This window comes from Trichechus manatus, unplaced genomic scaffold (assembly GCF_000243295.1).
Source record: "Trichechus manatus latirostris isolate Lorelei unplaced genomic scaffold, TriManLat1.0 scaffold00042, whole genome shotgun sequence".
In the NCBI taxonomy this organism is placed as follows: domain Eukaryota; kingdom Metazoa; phylum Chordata; class Mammalia; order Sirenia; family Trichechidae; genus Trichechus; species Trichechus manatus.
The window spans coordinates 7,922,807-7,941,338 of NW_004443978.1; the positions used below are offsets into that span (position 1 = coordinate 7,922,807).

Here is an 18,532-nt window from a genome sequence, read left to right on the forward strand (position 1 = left end):
GTGGTGGAGGTGGGAAGTTAAACTCTTGTCAGAATTTTAAGAGTATTTCAAATACCTAAATAGGGGTAGTTTGTATATTGTATTTTATGGAATACTGGATATGAACACGTTAGTGTGTTTAGATGTCATTAACTAGAATTAGCTTTCTTACTAAATCATTAACTTCTGGATGACATAGCTAATTTGGTTGTATAATAACTTTGTTTTTCTAAGGTATGGATCAGTTTTGCTCAGTTTGAGTTGTCTGCAGGAAAAGAAGGAAGTTTGGCTAAATGCAGGCAAATTTATGAAGAGGCTAACAAAACCATGCGAAACTGTGAAGAGAAGGAAGAGAGACTCATGTTGCTCGAATCTTGGCGAAACTTTGAAGATGAGTTTGGAACCGTATCTGATAAGGAGAGAGTGGACAAACTCATGCCAGAGAAAGTCAAGAAGAGGAGAAAGGTCCAGGCCGACGATGGGGTAAGAACTAAGCCCCTGGAGCTGTTCCTCTCATGGCGAATGAATAGAAAGTACATCTGACTTGGAAATTGTACTTTTAAGTGGCATGTGTACAGTCTTAGGATGGGAACAGACAGCCTGGAGCGGGAGACAGTTTCCATCTGGCTCCTACAGAAACAGCAGGGCATATAGTCCAGCCACGGTTGGGGAGTGGGAGAGGGCTGGCAAAGGCGCTCCATGGCGATTGATTCCTGAAACTACGTGTAGTCAGGGTGGTGTGAAATGAAATTGAACTTCTAGTAGGAGACAGTCCATAGAAGTCTTTGTAGGCCACATCAAGAAGTTGGGTGTGACATTACCAGGTCATCTTTTGGCGACATCTCTGGCATCTCCTACAGGCGGACTTAAGGGACTTGTGTTGGAGACAAGACGACCAGTCAGAGGCTGTTGTAAACTAAGCAACTGATGTGGAGGTTGGAACTAGAGCAGGGCCTACATGAGAGCAGTGTTTGGGAAGTGAAGTGAGTGATGGGAGGTGGGGATGTGAGGGCAGAGAGCCCGAATAATAACATACAGGTTTATGGCTTTGGCTACCAGGTAAATATTAAGTAAATCTTAAGCATTTAAAATTTTAACCAAAAGACTGCAAGATGGAGTTGTAGGCACTGAACAGCTGCTGCTTGGTTGACTGACTGTAGGAGGAACTATGCTTAGATGTCTAGAATTTTCTCTCAGTGAGCTGTAATTACAAATCCCAATCCAACAGCTACTTATTCATTCCCAGTCTTTCAGGCTCAGCCCTTGTTCTTTCTGTAAACTTTGATGTTATTTTGTAAAATGAAGAAAAGTTGAACTCTCTGGGTTTCCCAGTGAAAATTCCCTCCACTTTAACCAAAATGTGGGTGTTTCAGCCACATGGTAGCTTATCTTTTAATTGCTTTATTTCTGTAGTCTGATGCAGGCTGGGAAGAATACTACGATTACATCTTTCCCGAAGATGCTGCTAACCAGCCCAACCTCAAGCTCCTGGCGATGGCCAAACTTTGGAAGAAGCAGCAACAGGAAAAGGAGGCTGCTGAGCAAGACCCAGATAAGGACGTTGATGAGAGGGAATCCTGACTTTTTTTCATATTGATAAATGCTTCGTTTTTATAAATTAATACTTTGGAACTCTTGTGACTCCTGTAAGTTCATGTATATTTCACCAGTAATGAATTGGCTGGAGCTACTTTTTGAATTATTTTTAAAATGCTCTTGGGTTAGAGTTGGGGTGGGGGGTTGCAAGTAAAGGAGTTTTTTAACTGCTGGATTTCTTTATCTGACTGATGCCCAACTTTCCTAATCAGTTTGTCCATGTCATGCATTAGGAAATCTAGTTACCATTTAGCATATATTTTAAATGGATTCCAGACTATTTTAAAGATCTTTTTCTAGCAGTTTTCAGGTTACATTCTACACTAACTTTGAAGGTGTAGTTTTCCTATGCTTGTGTTCTTCATGAAGATTTTTTTTATGCATTCACCTCAAATCTGTAATTTTTTTCTTATCTTCAGAGTCACAGACAGTTCAGTACCCAGCTCTGCCACTTAGTAATATGTAATTTAACCTTTATTTTCCATTTTCTCATTTGTAAAATGGGGCTAATAATTTGCCAGCTCATTTTATAAATTAGAAATCTACCTGGCACATAGTAGGTGCAGTAAATGTTCATTCCCAGCCACTATCTTACATGTGTTAATTCCTTATAGAATTGAATGTGCTCAGATTAACTTCTAAATAGCCTTACTTCTTAATAGTGGGCAGGAATAGTCTAAGTGCTTTTTAAAACATTACTTGAAAAATCATTCTCAGTGACTATATTTCTGAACAAGGCCTTTTTTACCAAGAACATTTTAGTTAAATTTCAGTTATGCTCTGATCAGTTTGCCAAACTGGCTGACTTTCGGTTTTTTTAAAGGACGGTAATAAGTGTGCTGTGAGAAACGATGTCTCTTGTTCAGATGACTTTGAGGAACCCTGGATTAAGGGCTGACTCTTGTTTTTCAAGTCCCTTTATATAGTTAGGCTTTTCAGAGCTTTTGATACGCTACTATGCATTATGAAGCTTTAGGAAAGATAGTGCCATATTGTTTCCCAAAGTGACAGTGGAACTGTTTACTGGAGAGAACCCATAAATCACTCCCAGCATGCCACAGGAGAAAACGCACCCGTCACACCTGACACAATAAACTTACCCTTGGTTTAGAGCATGTGTAAAAACACGTAAGATAACTGTTAGATAATCAAACTGAAAGTAGCAAAAGAATGATAACATGTTTGCTGATAACCGTGCTCATATTCTCAAGCAAAAAATACTTGCCCAAACTAGCTGCTCTGAGGTGGTGTCCTTCTGCCTGGCCTGTCTTTCTCAAGCACGCTTGCTTGTTTTGCTCACTACCCACACTGTTGAACTAGCACCTTGTTTTCAAGAATGCTTTTTATACAAAGAACCAGTAATGAGCCAATTTGTTATTAAACTTGCAAACTTATTTATTTACCCAAGGGAATAAAAGCTAGTCAATGTTATTAAATTGTAATTTAAAAATAAGATAGTGTTTGAGGGCAGAATAAGAGAGATTAGGATAAAAGGCCAATCTGTGCTCGCTGGACAGACAGCTGCCACTAGGTGTCAGCTCCGTTCTGACTGTTGAGTAGTGGGTCTAGTCAGTGAGGAGAATTTGTCATTTTAATGCCCTTTGACTAAGTCAAGGGGTGAAATGAAAGCAGGTCAGAATACTAATGTAAGTGACTGGTCATGGAGTTTTTCTAGAGTTACCTGTTATGTTGCATGCGTGCACGAGAAAAAATTACTTCTCAAGTATTCAGTGTAAACTCCTAACAGTTTCTGACAAGTGCCAGTGTAAAACGCATGAAGTAAAGTTATTCTCTCACGGGAGAACCAACAGGATTTATTTCTCTCAGACCCTAAACTCCACCGAAGTAAGTCCTTTCAAAAGTAAAAGCTTTTTCATAAAAATCATTCTTTCTGGCTTTCTCTCTAGCTGTTTCTTTCACTCACTGGGTATTTTCAGGTATTACAGGTGATGAAACTACATATGAAAATACATGGCAGGCCTGTGATCTAGTTATATGGCCTTTCTTTAGGGATTAGTTCTTTTTCCCCTTTAAAAAAAAACAAAAAAAAAAGAACAGCATGTCTGTATTCAGAAAGGCAAGATTTAAGCAATGTATTATGAGAAGCGACAAAAGATCAGGGACTAACACTGAAAACAAGTTAACTGAAGAATTTACTGTGCAGGAAGAAGAAAGCTTACGTATGCTGGGCTGGGATTGTCTCAGGTGTGCATAAAATCAGGTAAAATGTACAATCAGTAAGAGAAATAACACATCCTAAATGATTACTTTTCTTAATTCTGATGTAGTTGTATAAATGACCAACAAACTTCCATAAAACATTTGTAGGGTCAACTATGTATTTTATTATACATCTTAGATTTACACATTTCATATTTGCTTTTAAAGCTTCAATTAACATTTGAATACAAAATAAAAAATACATATGCAGCAGTGGTTCTCAGGCATTGAACTCAGGAGGAAATTGGAGCAAGGTTTTCCCTAGCATTTAGTGACTATTATGAACCATCAGAGTGGAAGGTCTCCTGACCTAGCTGCCTTATCGACTGAATTTTATTACAATGAACAGCTTTGTTGTTACGTGCCGTCGAGTCGATTCTGACTCATAGCCACCCTCTAGGTCAGAAGAGAACTGCCCCGTAGGGTTTCCTAGGCTGTAATCTTTACAGGAGTAGATCTCTAGGTCTTTTCTCCCATGGAACCGCTGTTGGGTTTGAACCACGGACCTTTCGGTTAATGGCTGAGCACTAACCATGTACCACCAGGGCTCCTTTGAACAGCTTTTAGTAAGTATGATATTGCTTACGTTTATAACCTGTATTTTCTGACGTCTTTAAGACCTAAATGATTATTCTCCTCCTAAGAGCTCCAAGATCATCCAGTGAAAATAACATTGTCCATAAACTCTCTGGAGGATCTGCCTAAGAACCACTGCCCATGGTTATTCAATGTCTTCAGGCCTCACAGGGTGAGGTAATGGTATGATGGATTTCTTCTCTGTGTCCCTGGAAAGTGCTTTCCTCATATCTGTTAGGAAGGAAAACTTAATGTAAGTACCCAAATATAAAAACACTTTATGTAACAGCTAAAGCATATAGGTAAGATTACCACCAGAAGTTTCACCCCTACCCCATGTCCACCAGATTCTAAGAGAAATGTATTTATAACTCTGAGGTGTAAATACACTAGCCAGAGCCCCCACCTGGGATTCAGCTCACCACACAAATGTTTTTTTCGCCAAATCTTAGTAAAATAACTTGCCTGAACAACCATTTACAGAATTTAACCATTGGTTAGTTAATATAAGTAAACTATTGGCAGATTTATAACGGTAGGTTAAAAGAGATTTAAATATTCTAGCTCGTACTTAAACAACAAATATCCTTCAGTGTGATTCTTCTAAATGTATTAAAATACTTGACTATTTCAGTCTGCAGAATGAACGTGAACTTTCCGGCGTCCTCTTGCAGGTCCTGCCACAGAAGGGAGCTTACCATAAGCATCCTCGTCAGGCTCCCCATTGCTGGCTGAATAGTACTCTATGACCGTCCTGTAGACACTGTAGCCCAACTGCTTGTACATATTGACTGCAACTTGGTTAGATACTCTTACAAAGAGATCAACAAAAAAGCCACCCTTTCTTTAAAAACAAACAAAAAGGAAAACGTTAGAATGTGAGAAACCCTAGAAAATAGATGTGTACATATTTTAGACTACTTTTTACTTTGTTGTGACTACTACTTATAAAATGGTAGTAATAGGACTTTACATCTGATTATATCATAGTGCTTTTTAAAACATTACTTGAAAAATCATTCTCAGTGACTATATTTCTGAACAAAACCTTTTTATTTAGGATTTATGGTAATTATTTTGTAGTATAAAAAGATGACTTTGTGTGCATACCAATATTTCAAAACCTACATGTTTTCTTAAAAGATAAACCTCAAAAAAGCATTTTTCTTTAACAGTTCTAAACTCTGGCTTAAAAAAATTACTGTGTACTTTGTCATAGTAACTGATGTGCTCATTTTACAAACTAGTCATGGCACACAGTGTTTTCACTCGTATGTATAAACCTATTCGAAATTAAAGATTATGAGGCATGATCCTATGTGGCCATGACTCAAGTATAGCTACGCCTGAGGCCCCTCCATCAGTAACGTCCCTCACTCATCCAGAGGTCCCTACATCCTGACTCGTGATAATCATCTCCTTGCTTTTTGCTATAGATTTACCACCTATTATAATTTAGTTGCTCCTGTTTATGAACTTTATGTAAGTGGAATCTGACTTTTTATTTTCTTTCGTAATTTGCCTCTGTCAGTCAGTCATTGTGAGATTCAGCCTCCTGTGTAGCTGCAGCTCGTCCATTCCACTGAGTGAAGATAGCACAAGTTGTCCATGGTCCTACTGAAAAGCCTTTCCAGTTTTTACTATTACAAACTATGCTGCTATCAGTATTCTTGTTGTGTCTCTCATGGTACCACATTTAAAGTGAACAGCTAGGAGTGTCAGTACTGGTCATCAGAGCATGCACATCCTCAGCTTCTATTAGATAACGCCAAACTGCTTCCAACCAGGTTGCACCAACTACACTCCCACAGAAGTGGGTAAAATTCCATTCCCACATTACCAAGGCTTGTTGCATCAGGCATTTCTTATTTTTGCCAACCTTACGGTGTAACGGTATCTCAACCTTACGGTGTAATGGTATCCAGTTCGCATTTCTGATTACTGACAAGCCTTGAATACGTTTTTATGTTTACCAGCCATTTGGATTTCTCCTTATGTGTAGTACATATTGGTCTTTCACACAGTTTTCTTTTCTTCAGTTGTAGTTCTCTGTGTATTCTGGATATTGAACACTGTTAATGTTTTGCCAGTATCTTCTAATTTTTGGCTTATTATCCTTATGGTATCTTTTCATGAACAAATCTCCTTAACATCAATGAAGTTAAATATATGAACTTTTCCTTTACAGTTAGTGCTTTTTTCGCTTGTTTAAGAAATTCTCCATCCCGCGGTTATGGAGATACTCTCTATTATCTTCTAAGGGTTTTTTAGTTTTGCTTTTCATGCCTAGGTTTTTAATAAATCTGGAATTGATTTTTTATGTCTGGTAAGATAGTACTCTGGAAAAATACTTTCCCACATGGATATCCTATTGTCCCATCACCTTTCAGAGAAAGTCCGTCTTCTTACCACTGATCTGCAGTGTCTCCTCTCAGCTATGTCAGGCAGGAATCCACGGATGCCTGGATCTGTTTCTCAAATTCTGTTTCACTGGTCTGGACAACTATCCCAGCCCTAATACACAGACTTACTACACTCTGATATCTGGAGGGGCAAATCCACCCAATTTTGTTGTTATTCTTCAAGAATATCTTGTCTCTTTTTGGCTCTTTGGATTTCCCTATCAGTTTCAGAATCACCTTATCAAGTCGCACAAAAATACTTGAGATTTTGACTTGATTACATTGCATCTGTGGATCGATCTGGGGAGAATTATGAGTTTTACGGTATCAGGTCCTATAATCTATGGATGTAGTTTGTCTTTCCACTTAAGTAGGTCATCTTTAATGTCTCTCAATAAAAATTTATAAACTTGAGAGGTCTTGCACAGCTTTTGTTAAATTTTCCTAAGCACTTGGTATTTCTTGATGTCATTGCAAATGGCATCTTCTTCTAAATTTTGTTTGTATACAGAAATGGAGTAGATTTTTATACTGATTTTATATCCAAGAACTTTGCTTAACTTTTATTCTAAACATTTATTTGTAGATTCTGTGGCTTTCTATTTGTACAGTCATATCTGACAAATAACAGTTTTGTTTCTATTTTCTCAATCCTCGTATCTTTTCTTTCTCTTGCTTTAATACGCCGTCTAGGATTTCAATAAATTATTAAGGAGGGGTGGACTGCACCTATCTTGCTTGTCCCTGATTTCAAAGGAAAAGCATTCAATGCCTCACCATAAAACATATTTACTGCAGGTTTCTGTAGATACTCTGCTTTCAAGTTAAGGAAGTTCTCCCCTCCTATTTCCTGGTTTGCTAAGTTTTTTTTTTTTTTTTCCTCACTAATAAATACTGGATTTTATGAAAGCTTTTAATCTATTTTTGTGTTTTTACTTTGAAACAATGTCATTGGGAATATAAAATTTTTAATTGTTACATCTTCCTGATGAATTAAATCTTTTATCAATATGCAGGAACCCTTTTTTACTCTAGTAATTACTGCCTTGAGCTATATAACATAATTATTCCAGTTTTTCTCCTCTACTTGTTTGTTTGAAAATTATATACTGTTTCTATTTTAAATGTGTACATTTTAAAATGTGTATGTATGTACATATACACAAATAAAGATCACTTAAATCTTACCAACTGGTAAGAAAATGGAAGGGAAGGGAGCTTAGTGGTGTTCTACTCAGAGATAGTCTGTCTTACAAATAAATTATATGTACAAGCTAGTGTAGAACCCGCTTCCTAACTTCTTGTCCACTATACAATAATGCCAAATACTTTTTTTTAACAAGGTATGACATTAATAAATGTGTGTAAAGTGTAATCTTGCTAAAAAAAATTCTCCCGTTGTTAAGTCTAAGGTGAATTTTTAAAATTCCTAAAGACTACAGTTGACTTCTTTTTCAGCTAACACTATTTCTTCTCTTGTCTGAATGAGTTCAAATTCCTCTTGTTCCCAACCTGGCTCAGAGTGTTTGTCAGGCCACAGTTAAACTTGTTCAAAATTTACTTTTATTATATCCATTAACTAAGTAGAAATAACGCCTCAAAAACCCTTCTCCGCAGCTATTGTCTCTTTCCTACTACACTTCTAGGCATTTGGAGAGGAAAAAGAAATGGCAGCTTGATGACTGATTAAACTTCCATCTCATCTCTTCTAGGATGGGAGTTGGGAAAGGAGCCTTTTCTTTTCATTACTGTTTAACTCACATAATAAGGGTACCTACCAGTTGGTGTCAAATCAGTTATAACTCACGGCAACCCCACGTGTGTCAGAGTAGAACTGTGCTCCACAGGGTTTTCAACGGCCGATTTTTTGGAAGTAGATCATCATGCTTTTCTGCCGAGGCACCTCTGGGTGGACTTGAACCTCCACCATCCAAGGACTGCATCATGAGAGTGTCTGATATATAAAAATAACGTTGGCAGTTCTCAAACTGTGCATTGAGGCACCCTAAAGTACCCCAGCAAACTCAGAGGCACCACTGGGTATTTTAGATGTTCAGGGAAAACATCATGAAACCAGACTGGCAAATTACTAGGTTGAGGAAGGTCACAAATTCAACGTTAGATCGTGCTACATTTTTTAATGGCATGATACATTTATGAAGCCGGGTTTTTGGCAACTTCTGTGATTTATTTAAAAAAAAAAAGTACCGAGTAAAAATGAAATGGCAATGCAGGTGGTGGTGCTGGATCTGTCTGCAAGGTTTACGAAGTCAGTCAATGCCCAACATGCACACATATCCCATGAGTAGGCAACCACAATTATTTAAGAATGAAATAAAAATAATTTTTCTTTCAATTTATTTTTTTTTCCAAACAGCCTTTAGGTTGTTAAGCCATAAATAAATATTAAGCAGTTAGAACAAAACTGCTTAACACTGAACTGTTAGGTATTTCTTTTGGCCTAGGGACACTTTGAAAAATTACTGAGACACCAAGGGTGACATAAACAGAGAATCTGAGAACATCTGCATCGTGGCAAGAACACTCAGAAAAAACCTCCAGGGCTAGTCTTAGATCCCACCAACTACCCCGGTTCTGACTGCAACAGGTCACTCAACACTCTGCCTTGAGTTTCCTCAGTGGCACAGTGGCAACAATAATACTGCTCTCAATTGTTGTGAGGACTGTTGGAGGCTGAAAATGAAATTCCTGCAAACTTTAAAGCACAAGAGAAATTCAGCCTGAAGGAGAAAAAAACTTAGAAATGTTCACCGAGAGAAAAACTGAAATGATTAGGGTCTATAAATCATTAGGTATGTTTGAAAAGCAGGACCTCACCTTTCTGAAATCTCCTCTAACAACTCCATAAGTTTAGCAGCCAAACCAAGGCGTCGGAACTCTGGGGCAACAGACAGAGCTGTAACGTGCCCGTGCCATTCTTCCCTCGCCACCGAGCCTTCTGCTTTCCCCATAACTGCCAACAAAAACTTGTGTTCAGTAATTAAACACACTTGATTTAGGCATCAATCTGTAATTGCTGTTGGCACATTTTTAAGTACTATTTGAGGTCATGTGGCTAAGGATTAGTACTTTTATTTGAATTTCACAATGTAATGTTAAATCTAATTCTAGAATCAGAATTAGAAAAAGTTTTTAAAAAGTGATGATATTCTAAAAACAACTAATTTTCAACAAAGAACAAGCATATGTATGTTTTTAAAATATATTGTGTGTGTATGTATATGTGCGGGTGTGTGTGTCCATAACTAAGACAATCTATAGCTCCAATTTTTTGGTTAGTGTAACACTAATTTGACACGTACAACTAAATGTATTTGGTACATTTACTATGTACCGAATAAATCATGTAGAAATTTAACAAATACAGAATGAAAGATTCAAGACAGAGACCGTGACTGTCTGGTTCACCACCGTACCTCCTTGGCCTGGCATAATGTCTAAAACCTAGACGACATCAGTGAATTGTTCAGTGTTGAAATGAGATTCTAGGCACCATGATTATTCCAAGTCCGCAATCAATCTAAAACAATTAGGATGAAACCTATATATTAAAACCTTACCTACCTACCTCCAAAAATACTAGTGTTGTTGTACTTACTATAACCCATTAGCTCTCCACCAGGTGCCTCTGCAACGATGAAATACTCTGGCCAGTGGGCGAGGTACTGTAAGTAAAAAGGAATCCCATACTACAGTCACGTTAAGGAGTATGCAAAGTAATGGACAGTAAAAAGTTCCCTTTAAAAAGTATATTATTTGCAACTGTATCCTCAGCTCTTTGTATTTCTATAATCATAGAATTACATGAAATATTTAGGTTGCACTGATTTTTAAGAGATTCCCTGAACATATAACTCAAATGTGGAATGGAGACAGCACCATCTAATAGAAAGCAGAGAACCAGCACTCCAAAGTTCTTCTATAATATGTTTTACTCCTGATCATACTGTCTGAATCTCAGCACAGTACTTACCATCACCTGACATTTCTACCTGCTCACTGTCTCCTCTCCATCAGATGTGAGCAGCAGGGATCTCTGTCCTGCTGGCTCTATCCCTAGTGCCTAGAACAGTGCCTGACATGCAGGAGATGCTCGATACATTTATGTTTCCATAATTACACATGAAAATTGCACATTAAAAACTAACGGCCAGCTTCTGCTTGGGCTTCAGCTGTAGACTGTGAAGATAACTTTTAGACTGAAGTACTTCAAGAAGAGACTTAGCCAGTTTTTTCCCTCCACTGATTCAAATTCTCCATTTGTTAGTGCAAACATAGAAGCTGATGTAAGGAATCAAATATGTTAAGAGGGAATGCCAGAATAATTTGCTCATTATGTAACTCTTCCACCCTGGCTGTTTTCATTGACATATGTTTCTTCTTAGTATAAGAAGGGGCTGCAGCTCTATGAGGGGATACCACTACTCACACCTAAAGCAAATTCCTGGAAAACCTATTCAGTGTTAAATTCTTCACACTCTCCTCTGAAGGACAGCCGTTATTTTGAGTACTCCTCAAACATAACCCTTAAAATGGCAGACCAGCCCATCTCCCTGCCACCCAGCTACTGACACACAACATAACCACCTCTCCCTGCGGCCACTAGGAGCAGGCAGGTTACTTTCCAACATGGGTCCACCTGGATTACAAGACTTTTACTGTGAAATTCAGGTGTAACTGGAAGCACACTATATAAATCGATTTGCATCCTCATCATTTTCCCTTACTACATAGTGAAAACTTTTCTGTCATTCATTCTTCGAAAACCTTTTTTAAACATGGAGAGAACTTTAATCATTAATGAATTTTAAAATACTAACAAAAACTAGAGAATTTTTTTCTTGCTTTTTCCACTCAATTTCATTTCTAATAAGCAGTCATGTTGTTGCCAAGACCTGTAGTTAATTTTTACTGCTATACAGTATTCCATTATGTGAATCAATAAACAAGTTAAATATCCTGTCTCCTGACAACAGGCGTCGGAGCCATTTCCAATTTCTCAAATTTTAAATCCTTCAGGAATGCAGCATAATTTAATTGTTTCCTTATTGTTTATGTGAATGTTATTCCAAATCCCCTGTAATAAATACTTTTATAATGATATTACTCAGGGGTCAGCAAACTTTTTCTGTTAAGGTGCCAGAGAGTATTTGATTCTAGCCTCCGTGGGCCATGTGGTTTTTGTTAAACTACTTGATGTACGAAAGCCACAGGCGATATGTAAATTAACTGGCACTGCTATGTACAACAGGCTGTAGTCTGCCAACTCCTGACATGACTGCCTCTACTTCTGATTACTGTCAAATTCCAGGGAGTGGAGTTACTCAGTATGACACATACTGCCGAAGTGCCTTCCAGAAAGAGGAGAGCAGTTTATGCTTGTACCAGCAATTTACGAGAATGTTCTCATGCTCACCGGCACTGAGTTTTACCATTTTTATTAATACTTGATAATTCGATCGGTAAAATATGGCATCTCATTTTGGGTTTAATTCACATGTTTTGATTGTGAGAATAAACACTAGCCTCCTCTGTGTCCTCTTTTGTTAAATTATCAGTTAACAGAATCCTCCTATCCACCTGCAGCGGACATGGAGCATAACCCCAAAATCGAACTTTGTGTTCTGACCTGCTGAAATGGAGGGGTTTTTTGTTAGTGCATCATAGCCTAGAGTACCCTAACTCCACACATCTTTGCCCATTTTTCTAGTGGAGAGTGTGAGAAACTGCTAATAGTTACCCCAAATCCCTTCTTTACTTTAGTAACAAGCCCAGTTTTAAGCTGGGCATGTTCCTGGGCAGGTGCTGCGTGATACAGGTGCCGATCAATAAGCCACAGGAATGTGTGGTACTTCCCGCAGGTGCCTTTAAAAGGAAGGACGCTCCCTCCTCCCCTCTGTTCATTCTGCAGACAGGAGCATGGATGTGATGCCTGGTGCCCTGGCAGTCATCTGGGAAAGGAAGCCAAAAGCTACCCTGGGAATGGCAGCGTGGTTAATCTGCCAGGAGCCTAGCCACTGACTTCAGGGAACCACCACCCGCCCTGGACTGCTTACCCCAGCCTTGGTTTACAGCAGACAAAAAGGACCCATCCTGCTGAAGTCACTGCGCTTTCTGTTGTGTGCAGCCGTACTCCCGACTGAAGGGCGAGGTGGGTGGGGGGCCGAATGTTACAGGCTTATATGAGGTCAGTAGAGTAACAGTTTGTCAAACAGATTAAGAAAGCTCTTGATCCCGGTTAGTTTTTTAATTGCTTTCAGTGTTGCTTAGGATGTTCCCTGACCTGTAAGTTTGTAAGTTGTCAGTAATTGTCTATCTTTTCCTTTTGTTTTCTCCATTTCCTTCATTCTTGGAAAGTCTTCATTTAACTTTTCAAAGAAAGGATACAGTTTCTGTAAGCGGATCCAAGTTACTGAAAGAAATAAGGGAAATGTCAATAGTAAGCAATGTTTACAAAAACGAGTTTAAATAGCCCATTGAAACAAAGGAGAACAATACATGCTAAATCCACAATCCACAACTTTAAGACCAACTTTAGGGCCAAAGAAAATGGTTTAAATAATGGCCATATAAGCCGTTAACAGTGACTATAAAGGTATCTCTACATTTTCAGCTAACCGCTTCTTTACAGATAACTTGTATAGTTACTACAGCTACATCAAAATCCTGCATTTTTTAAAGAGCAGTAAGTGGTTAATGCAGCTGAGGAACAAGTAAGCATGAGTCACAAGAACAAGTTGGAACCAGGGCCGCAGCTGGCCACGCGGGCCCTCCCCACGTCTCTGGGCCTCCCTGACAAGTTTCTCTTTCGCTCTTCAGTCCTCTAAACGTGGGTACTCTGACCACTCGGCCTCTGCCCCCACCATCACTTCTTTTTTTTACATTCCAACCTCCCCTTCCCCGCTACCCCATTCCTACTCTTCAGTTATGTCCTCTCAGAGTAAGCCTCCCCAAACAGGCTCTGATGCCATGTTTCCAGCTGCTGCTGGGCAGCCTCAGCTTCCTCCCCATCACCAGCATTCTCAACACTGATCTCCTCCTCTTCCATTCCCATCAGCTCTCCCCTCACTCACCTAGTCAATGAACAGAACTATATGTTGCCAGGCTTGAAACAAGCTACCTTCAACTCTTCTCTTCACTTGGACCCTACTCCTCTTCCCACATCATGTGAATTCTTCAATGATGCCTGATAGTCACACTACATTTCTCTTGCCTAGAAGTTCTTAGACTTTTTGGTCTCAGAACGTTTTACACTCTTAAAAATTACTGAGGACCCCAAAAAGCTTTTGTTTATGTGGGTTATAGCTATCAATATTTAAAATTTTTAAAAATATTCATTCCTTTAAAAGTGAACCTATTACATATTAACATAAATAACTTATTTTTACGAGAGTCACTATATTTTCCAAAACAAAAATAATTACTGGCAAAGGTAGCATTGTTTTATCAATCTCTTTAATGGCTGGCTTAATAGAGGGCAGCAGGAGACTCAGATCTCCTTCTACAGTCAATCTGTTGCAAGATCACACATCTAGAAAACTCTAGTATATACTTGTGAGACAATGGGTGTGCAAAAGGAAAAAAAAAAATCTTAGGATTATCATGAAAATAGCTTTGACCTCGCAGAGTCCCCGAAACAAACGTGGGGACCCTCTAGATCCCCAGTCCACACTTGGAGAAGTGTACTTGAGTCCAGAGTGGGGATTCACTCTCCCACACTTCTTCATGACTATTTTACATCCTCAGCTCTCCAACAGGCCTCCCCCCTTCTCTATCTCAGCAGCCTCCTATTTCACAGAAAATACATCAGTAAGAAGAAAGCTTCACCCCGGTCCCACCATCAAACCCACCAAAGCCATGGACGGAGTGCTGGTGAGTAGATCGCACCCCTCTCACTACCTAGGACCCTGCTCCTGCAATTCTCACTCTCCTGGAAGAAGTACACAAACATGCTGTACACTTAGCCAGCAGCACCTCTCGACAGCTTCCCACTCCCTCCACTGGAAATGGCTCTTCATGCGGTTTCCAGGCCCTACCGTCTGGCTTTCCAACCCCCTCACTAGGCCACTCAGCCTCCTTTACTGGCTTCTCTTCAGGTCTCTGGGCTCTAACCCAAGTGTCCTGGGGCACCAGCCTTAAGCTGTCTACACTCACTCCATCACTGATGTCCCCTAGCCTTGTGGTTTTAAATACCATCTATATGGTGTTGATCCCCAAATTTCTATCTTCAGCCCAGACCTAACTTGAGACTCCCATGTCCAGCTGCCTACCTGACCCCTCTACCTGAGTTTCTTAAATGCACTTGGCAGCGAAGCCCAAGTCCTCCCAATGCCCAAGGATGGCCTCTCCAAGGTCCAGCCCCTGTACCACTGACCTCACATCCCTACGCTCCCACACTTGCTCTGCTCCAGCCACCGTGGCCTTCTCCCTCTATCTGAAACGGGTCTCTCTGCACTCTACCCAGGAGCTCTCCTCCCCCAGCATCCACATCTCACTCCCTCACTTCCCCTGGGTCTGTGTATTTAACATTAAATCCTACATGTTGTATTTACCTATCTGTTTTCCCCGCTAAAATGTAAGTTCCATGAAAGCACCAGTTGTCAGTTTTGTTCAATGCTGTATCCCCAGCACAGGCATACAGCAGACACTCCAATATTTTTCCAAGAATAAATAAGAGATGTGTTAATTGCAATGTTTCTACATCCACTGTGTCTTTCAATCCCTAATGCAACACCCCAATCCAGTGACTTCTCAGAATTTTCTACCAAAGTGCCCTCATCAGAGAAGTGAGAATTAAGAGAAAATTGGCGTATTTGGAAGAGGCCCTTTAACAAACTGATGGTTCTTCAAAATCTAATGTTTTATGATAAATGTTCAGGTTTATTTTCCTTCTACTCCATTCATTTTCACGTAAGTGTCCCTTCCTAGGGCTTTGCCTTGTCTATTCTTGAAGCTTTAAAGCACCCTGTCACTTCCCAAACCCAAGCCTTTGTCAAGTCGTCATCTCTGGGGCACTGCCAAGGCCCCTAGGTGACTCACTGCTCTGTTCTACCTTTTCTAATCGCCTCTCATCCCCCTGCTGCTGCTCAGGGCCACTCTTTGAGAACCACAGCTCTAGAGCTGTGGCCTTGGATGCGACTCCCCGCTCCACCCACTCCCACCTCAGGCTCTATCACCTGGGGCAGTTCACCTAAGCTCTCTGTGCCTTAGTTTACTCAGACATAAAACGGGGACAGTGACAGCACCTAGCTCACTGGCTGTGGGAATTAAATGGGTTATGGCATGGGAGACTCAGAACAGTGCCAGGCCTCCGCGTTAACTGTACTGCTTGGATCAGGACAGGCCCAGTAGCTTATTCTCCTCACAGGATCCAATCTAAATTCCTCAACAATGGAGCGGAAGTCCAGCTTCACCAGCTTCTCCCTGACTACTCAGTTACAGAAACCCTCCACTATATCCACCTTGGAGCTCTGGTGGCGCAGTGGTTAAGAGCTTGGCTGCTAACCAAAAGGTCAGCAGTTCAAACCCACTAGCAGCTCCCTGGAAACCCTACGGGGCAGTTCTACTCTGTCCTATAGGATCGCTATGCGCCAGAATCAACTCCACAGCAACGGGTTTTTTTTAATATCCGAGTTGATCTCCTCTGAGGTCTGACCACTCCTCCACACCCTCTCCCTCTCCAGCACTGCCTCCTCCCCGCGCATCGACGTTTTATGCATCCTTCAAGCCTCCTCCCTCTTTGAAGTTTCCCTGGCCACCCATCCCAGAGTTCTTTCCCATCCTCCTAACACCTGCCATCTGAACCACTCGGTCCTCAGTTTTCACATACTGCCCTGTGGTCTTTAAAAGTGGGTCCAGGACTGACAGCTGAAGGGACAGGCAAATATGTTGAAGCCGGTGCAGCAAAATGTTAACTGTAGAATCCAGGTGCTGTGTCTACAGGCGTCCACAGTGAAACTCTTGCCTAAAGGTTCAAAAATTTTCATGTTTTCTTTAAAAAGAAAAAGGTATCTGCAAGTTACAGGTCCTGCCTGACTTGCTCAAACTGAAAGGAACTGCTCACAGGGCTGTGCACACCGTGGGCTCCAGAAGCATCTGCCCGCCGCTCCTGCTCCTCACACCAGAAAGGTGTCTACACTGCGGAGCGCAGCTACAGTAACTAAGTTTATAAACACAAACCCCACTGAGAAGGAGCCGCGGCGGCGGGGAGCAAGGATTACAATGTTACAACGTTCAGAGACAAGCTAACCGTGCCGCCAGCTAGCCGCCCCGTGGGCAGATTCACGGCCCACACTCCGCGCGCAGGCAATGCTACCCTCTGTCCGAGCGCTCGGCACCCACTGCGTCGTTCCGACCGACAGCGACCCAGCGGTCGGGACTTCGGGGATGGCCACCTGCCACGGCCCGTGGTCACGGCCAGGAGGCGGCAGAACGGGCGCCCGGCCGGGCAGTGGACTCGACAGCGCCGCCGCATCCTCAGGCGGCCGCCCAGAGCTCCACGTCCGCGCGCGGGGCCAGGCCCCGGGCCGCCCGCCCTCCTGGACCTCCGGCCCGAAGGGGCGCGTAGGAGCCTCCGCTAGACCCCGGGCAGGGAGGGGTCGGGCCGGCGAGCAGCGACCCCTCGGGGCGCGCCTCACTCACATGTTGTTGAAGCGGAACAGATCGTCGCAGGTGAATGCTCGGAGCGTGGTCATCGCGCCGCCGCCGCGGAAGTCAGCTCACCGCGCCCCCGCCCCGCCGGAAGTCGTTCCACAGGAGCCCACCGCCAGGAGGGCCAGAGAACTACTTCCGGGCCACGGGTTGCTTGGCAACGACGGGCCGCGGCGCAGCTCCCTCCGGTGGCCAGATCCCAGGATTGCCGAACCACTCCTGTAAAGTCGTGGTGGTCTAACTTCTCAGAACCTCGCAACCCCGCCTTGGGAATTACTGCATTAAGAAGGCGATGTGATCACTTGGGAAGAAGGAAAAAACTGCCAGGAATTAGGAAACAAAAACAGAAAAGCGGGGTTCAGAATCCCTTGGGAGCCTCGTGGGAAAAAAGGAAGCAGTAGGTGAAGCCGAATGGAAGAATTCATGGTCCAGAGCGGCACTGTCCTATAGAAGTAGCGCCCTATCTAGTTGTGGTTCTTGTAATTTGTCATTGAGTCTATTCCGACTCATGGCGACCCCATGTGTGCAGAGTACAGCTATGCTCCACAGGATTTTCAAGGCTGTGACCATTCAGAAGCTGATTGCCAGGCCTCTCTCTTTTTTTTTATTGTTGTGCTTTAAGTGAAAGTTTACAATTCAAGTTAGTCTCTCATACAAAAATTTACACACATATTGTCATGTGACCCTACTTGCTCTCCCTATAACTGTGACAGCACACTCCTCCTTTCCACCCCAGATTTCCCGTGTCCATTCAACCAGCTCCTGCCCCTCTCTGCCTTCTCATCTCACCTCTGGACAGGAGCTGCCCATTTAGTCTCATGTATCTACTTGAGCTAAGAGCACACTCTTCACGAGTATCATTTTACGTCCCATAGTCCAGTCTAATCTTTCTCTGAAGAGCTGGCCTCGAGAATGGTTTTAGTTTTGGGCTAACAAGGAGTCCAGGGGCCATGTCTTCCGGGGTCCCTCCAGGCTCAAACAAGTCTGGTCTTTTTACTAGAATTTGAGTTCTGCACCCCACTTTTCTCCTGCTCCGTCAGGGACTCTCTGTTGTGTTCCCTGTCAGGGCAGTCATTGGTTGTAGCCAG

At 41.8% G+C, this 18,532-nt stretch overlaps 2 protein-coding genes across 2 annotated transcripts in view; one reads left to right on the plus strand and one right to left on the minus strand.

The window, feature by feature from the left end:
• CRNKL1 (crooked neck pre-mRNA splicing factor 1) overlaps positions 1 to 3,645 on the plus strand; it is a 17,245-nt gene extending 13,600 nt beyond the window's left edge. The window contains exons 13-14 of the mRNA XM_023731402.1: positions 214 to 462; positions 1,393 to 3,645. Of these exons, the coding sequence (XP_023587170.1) occupies positions 214 to 462; positions 1,393 to 1,560 (417 nt within the window). The 3' untranslated portion in view covers positions 1,561 to 3,645. The remainder of the gene's footprint in view (positions 1 to 213; positions 463 to 1,392) is intronic.
• On the minus strand, positions 3,593 to 17,539 carry NAA20 (N-alpha-acetyltransferase 20, NatB catalytic subunit). Its single transcript, XM_004376428.2, has 6 exons — positions 17,436 to 17,539; positions 13,182 to 13,206; positions 10,393 to 10,483; positions 9,612 to 9,747; positions 5,070 to 5,215; positions 3,593 to 4,602 (listed from the first exon to the last, which is right to left on the minus strand). Exons 1-6 carry the CDS (start codon positions 17,486 to 17,488, stop codon positions 4,517 to 4,519), a joined length of 537 nt encoding a protein of 178 aa, XP_004376485.1. The 5' UTR covers positions 17,489 to 17,539; the 3' UTR covers positions 3,593 to 4,516.
• Between the last annotated feature and the right edge of the window lie 993 nt (positions 17,540 to 18,532).

Bases quoted from the DNA above. Each gene is read 5' to 3' on its own strand.
- NAA20 (XM_004376428.2), bottom strand. From the start codon at position 17,488: ATGACCACGCTCCGAGCATTCACCTGCGACGATCTGTTCCGCTTCAAC. The intron at 10,484-13,181 runs GTATCCTTTCTT...ACGTGACTGTAG, and splicing joins TGGATCCGCTTACAGAAACT to TATGGGATTCCTTTTTACTT. The intron at 9,748-10,392 runs GTAAGTACAACA...TTTTGTTGGCAG, and splicing joins TGGAGAGCTAATGGGTTATA to TTATGGGGAAAGCAGAAGGC.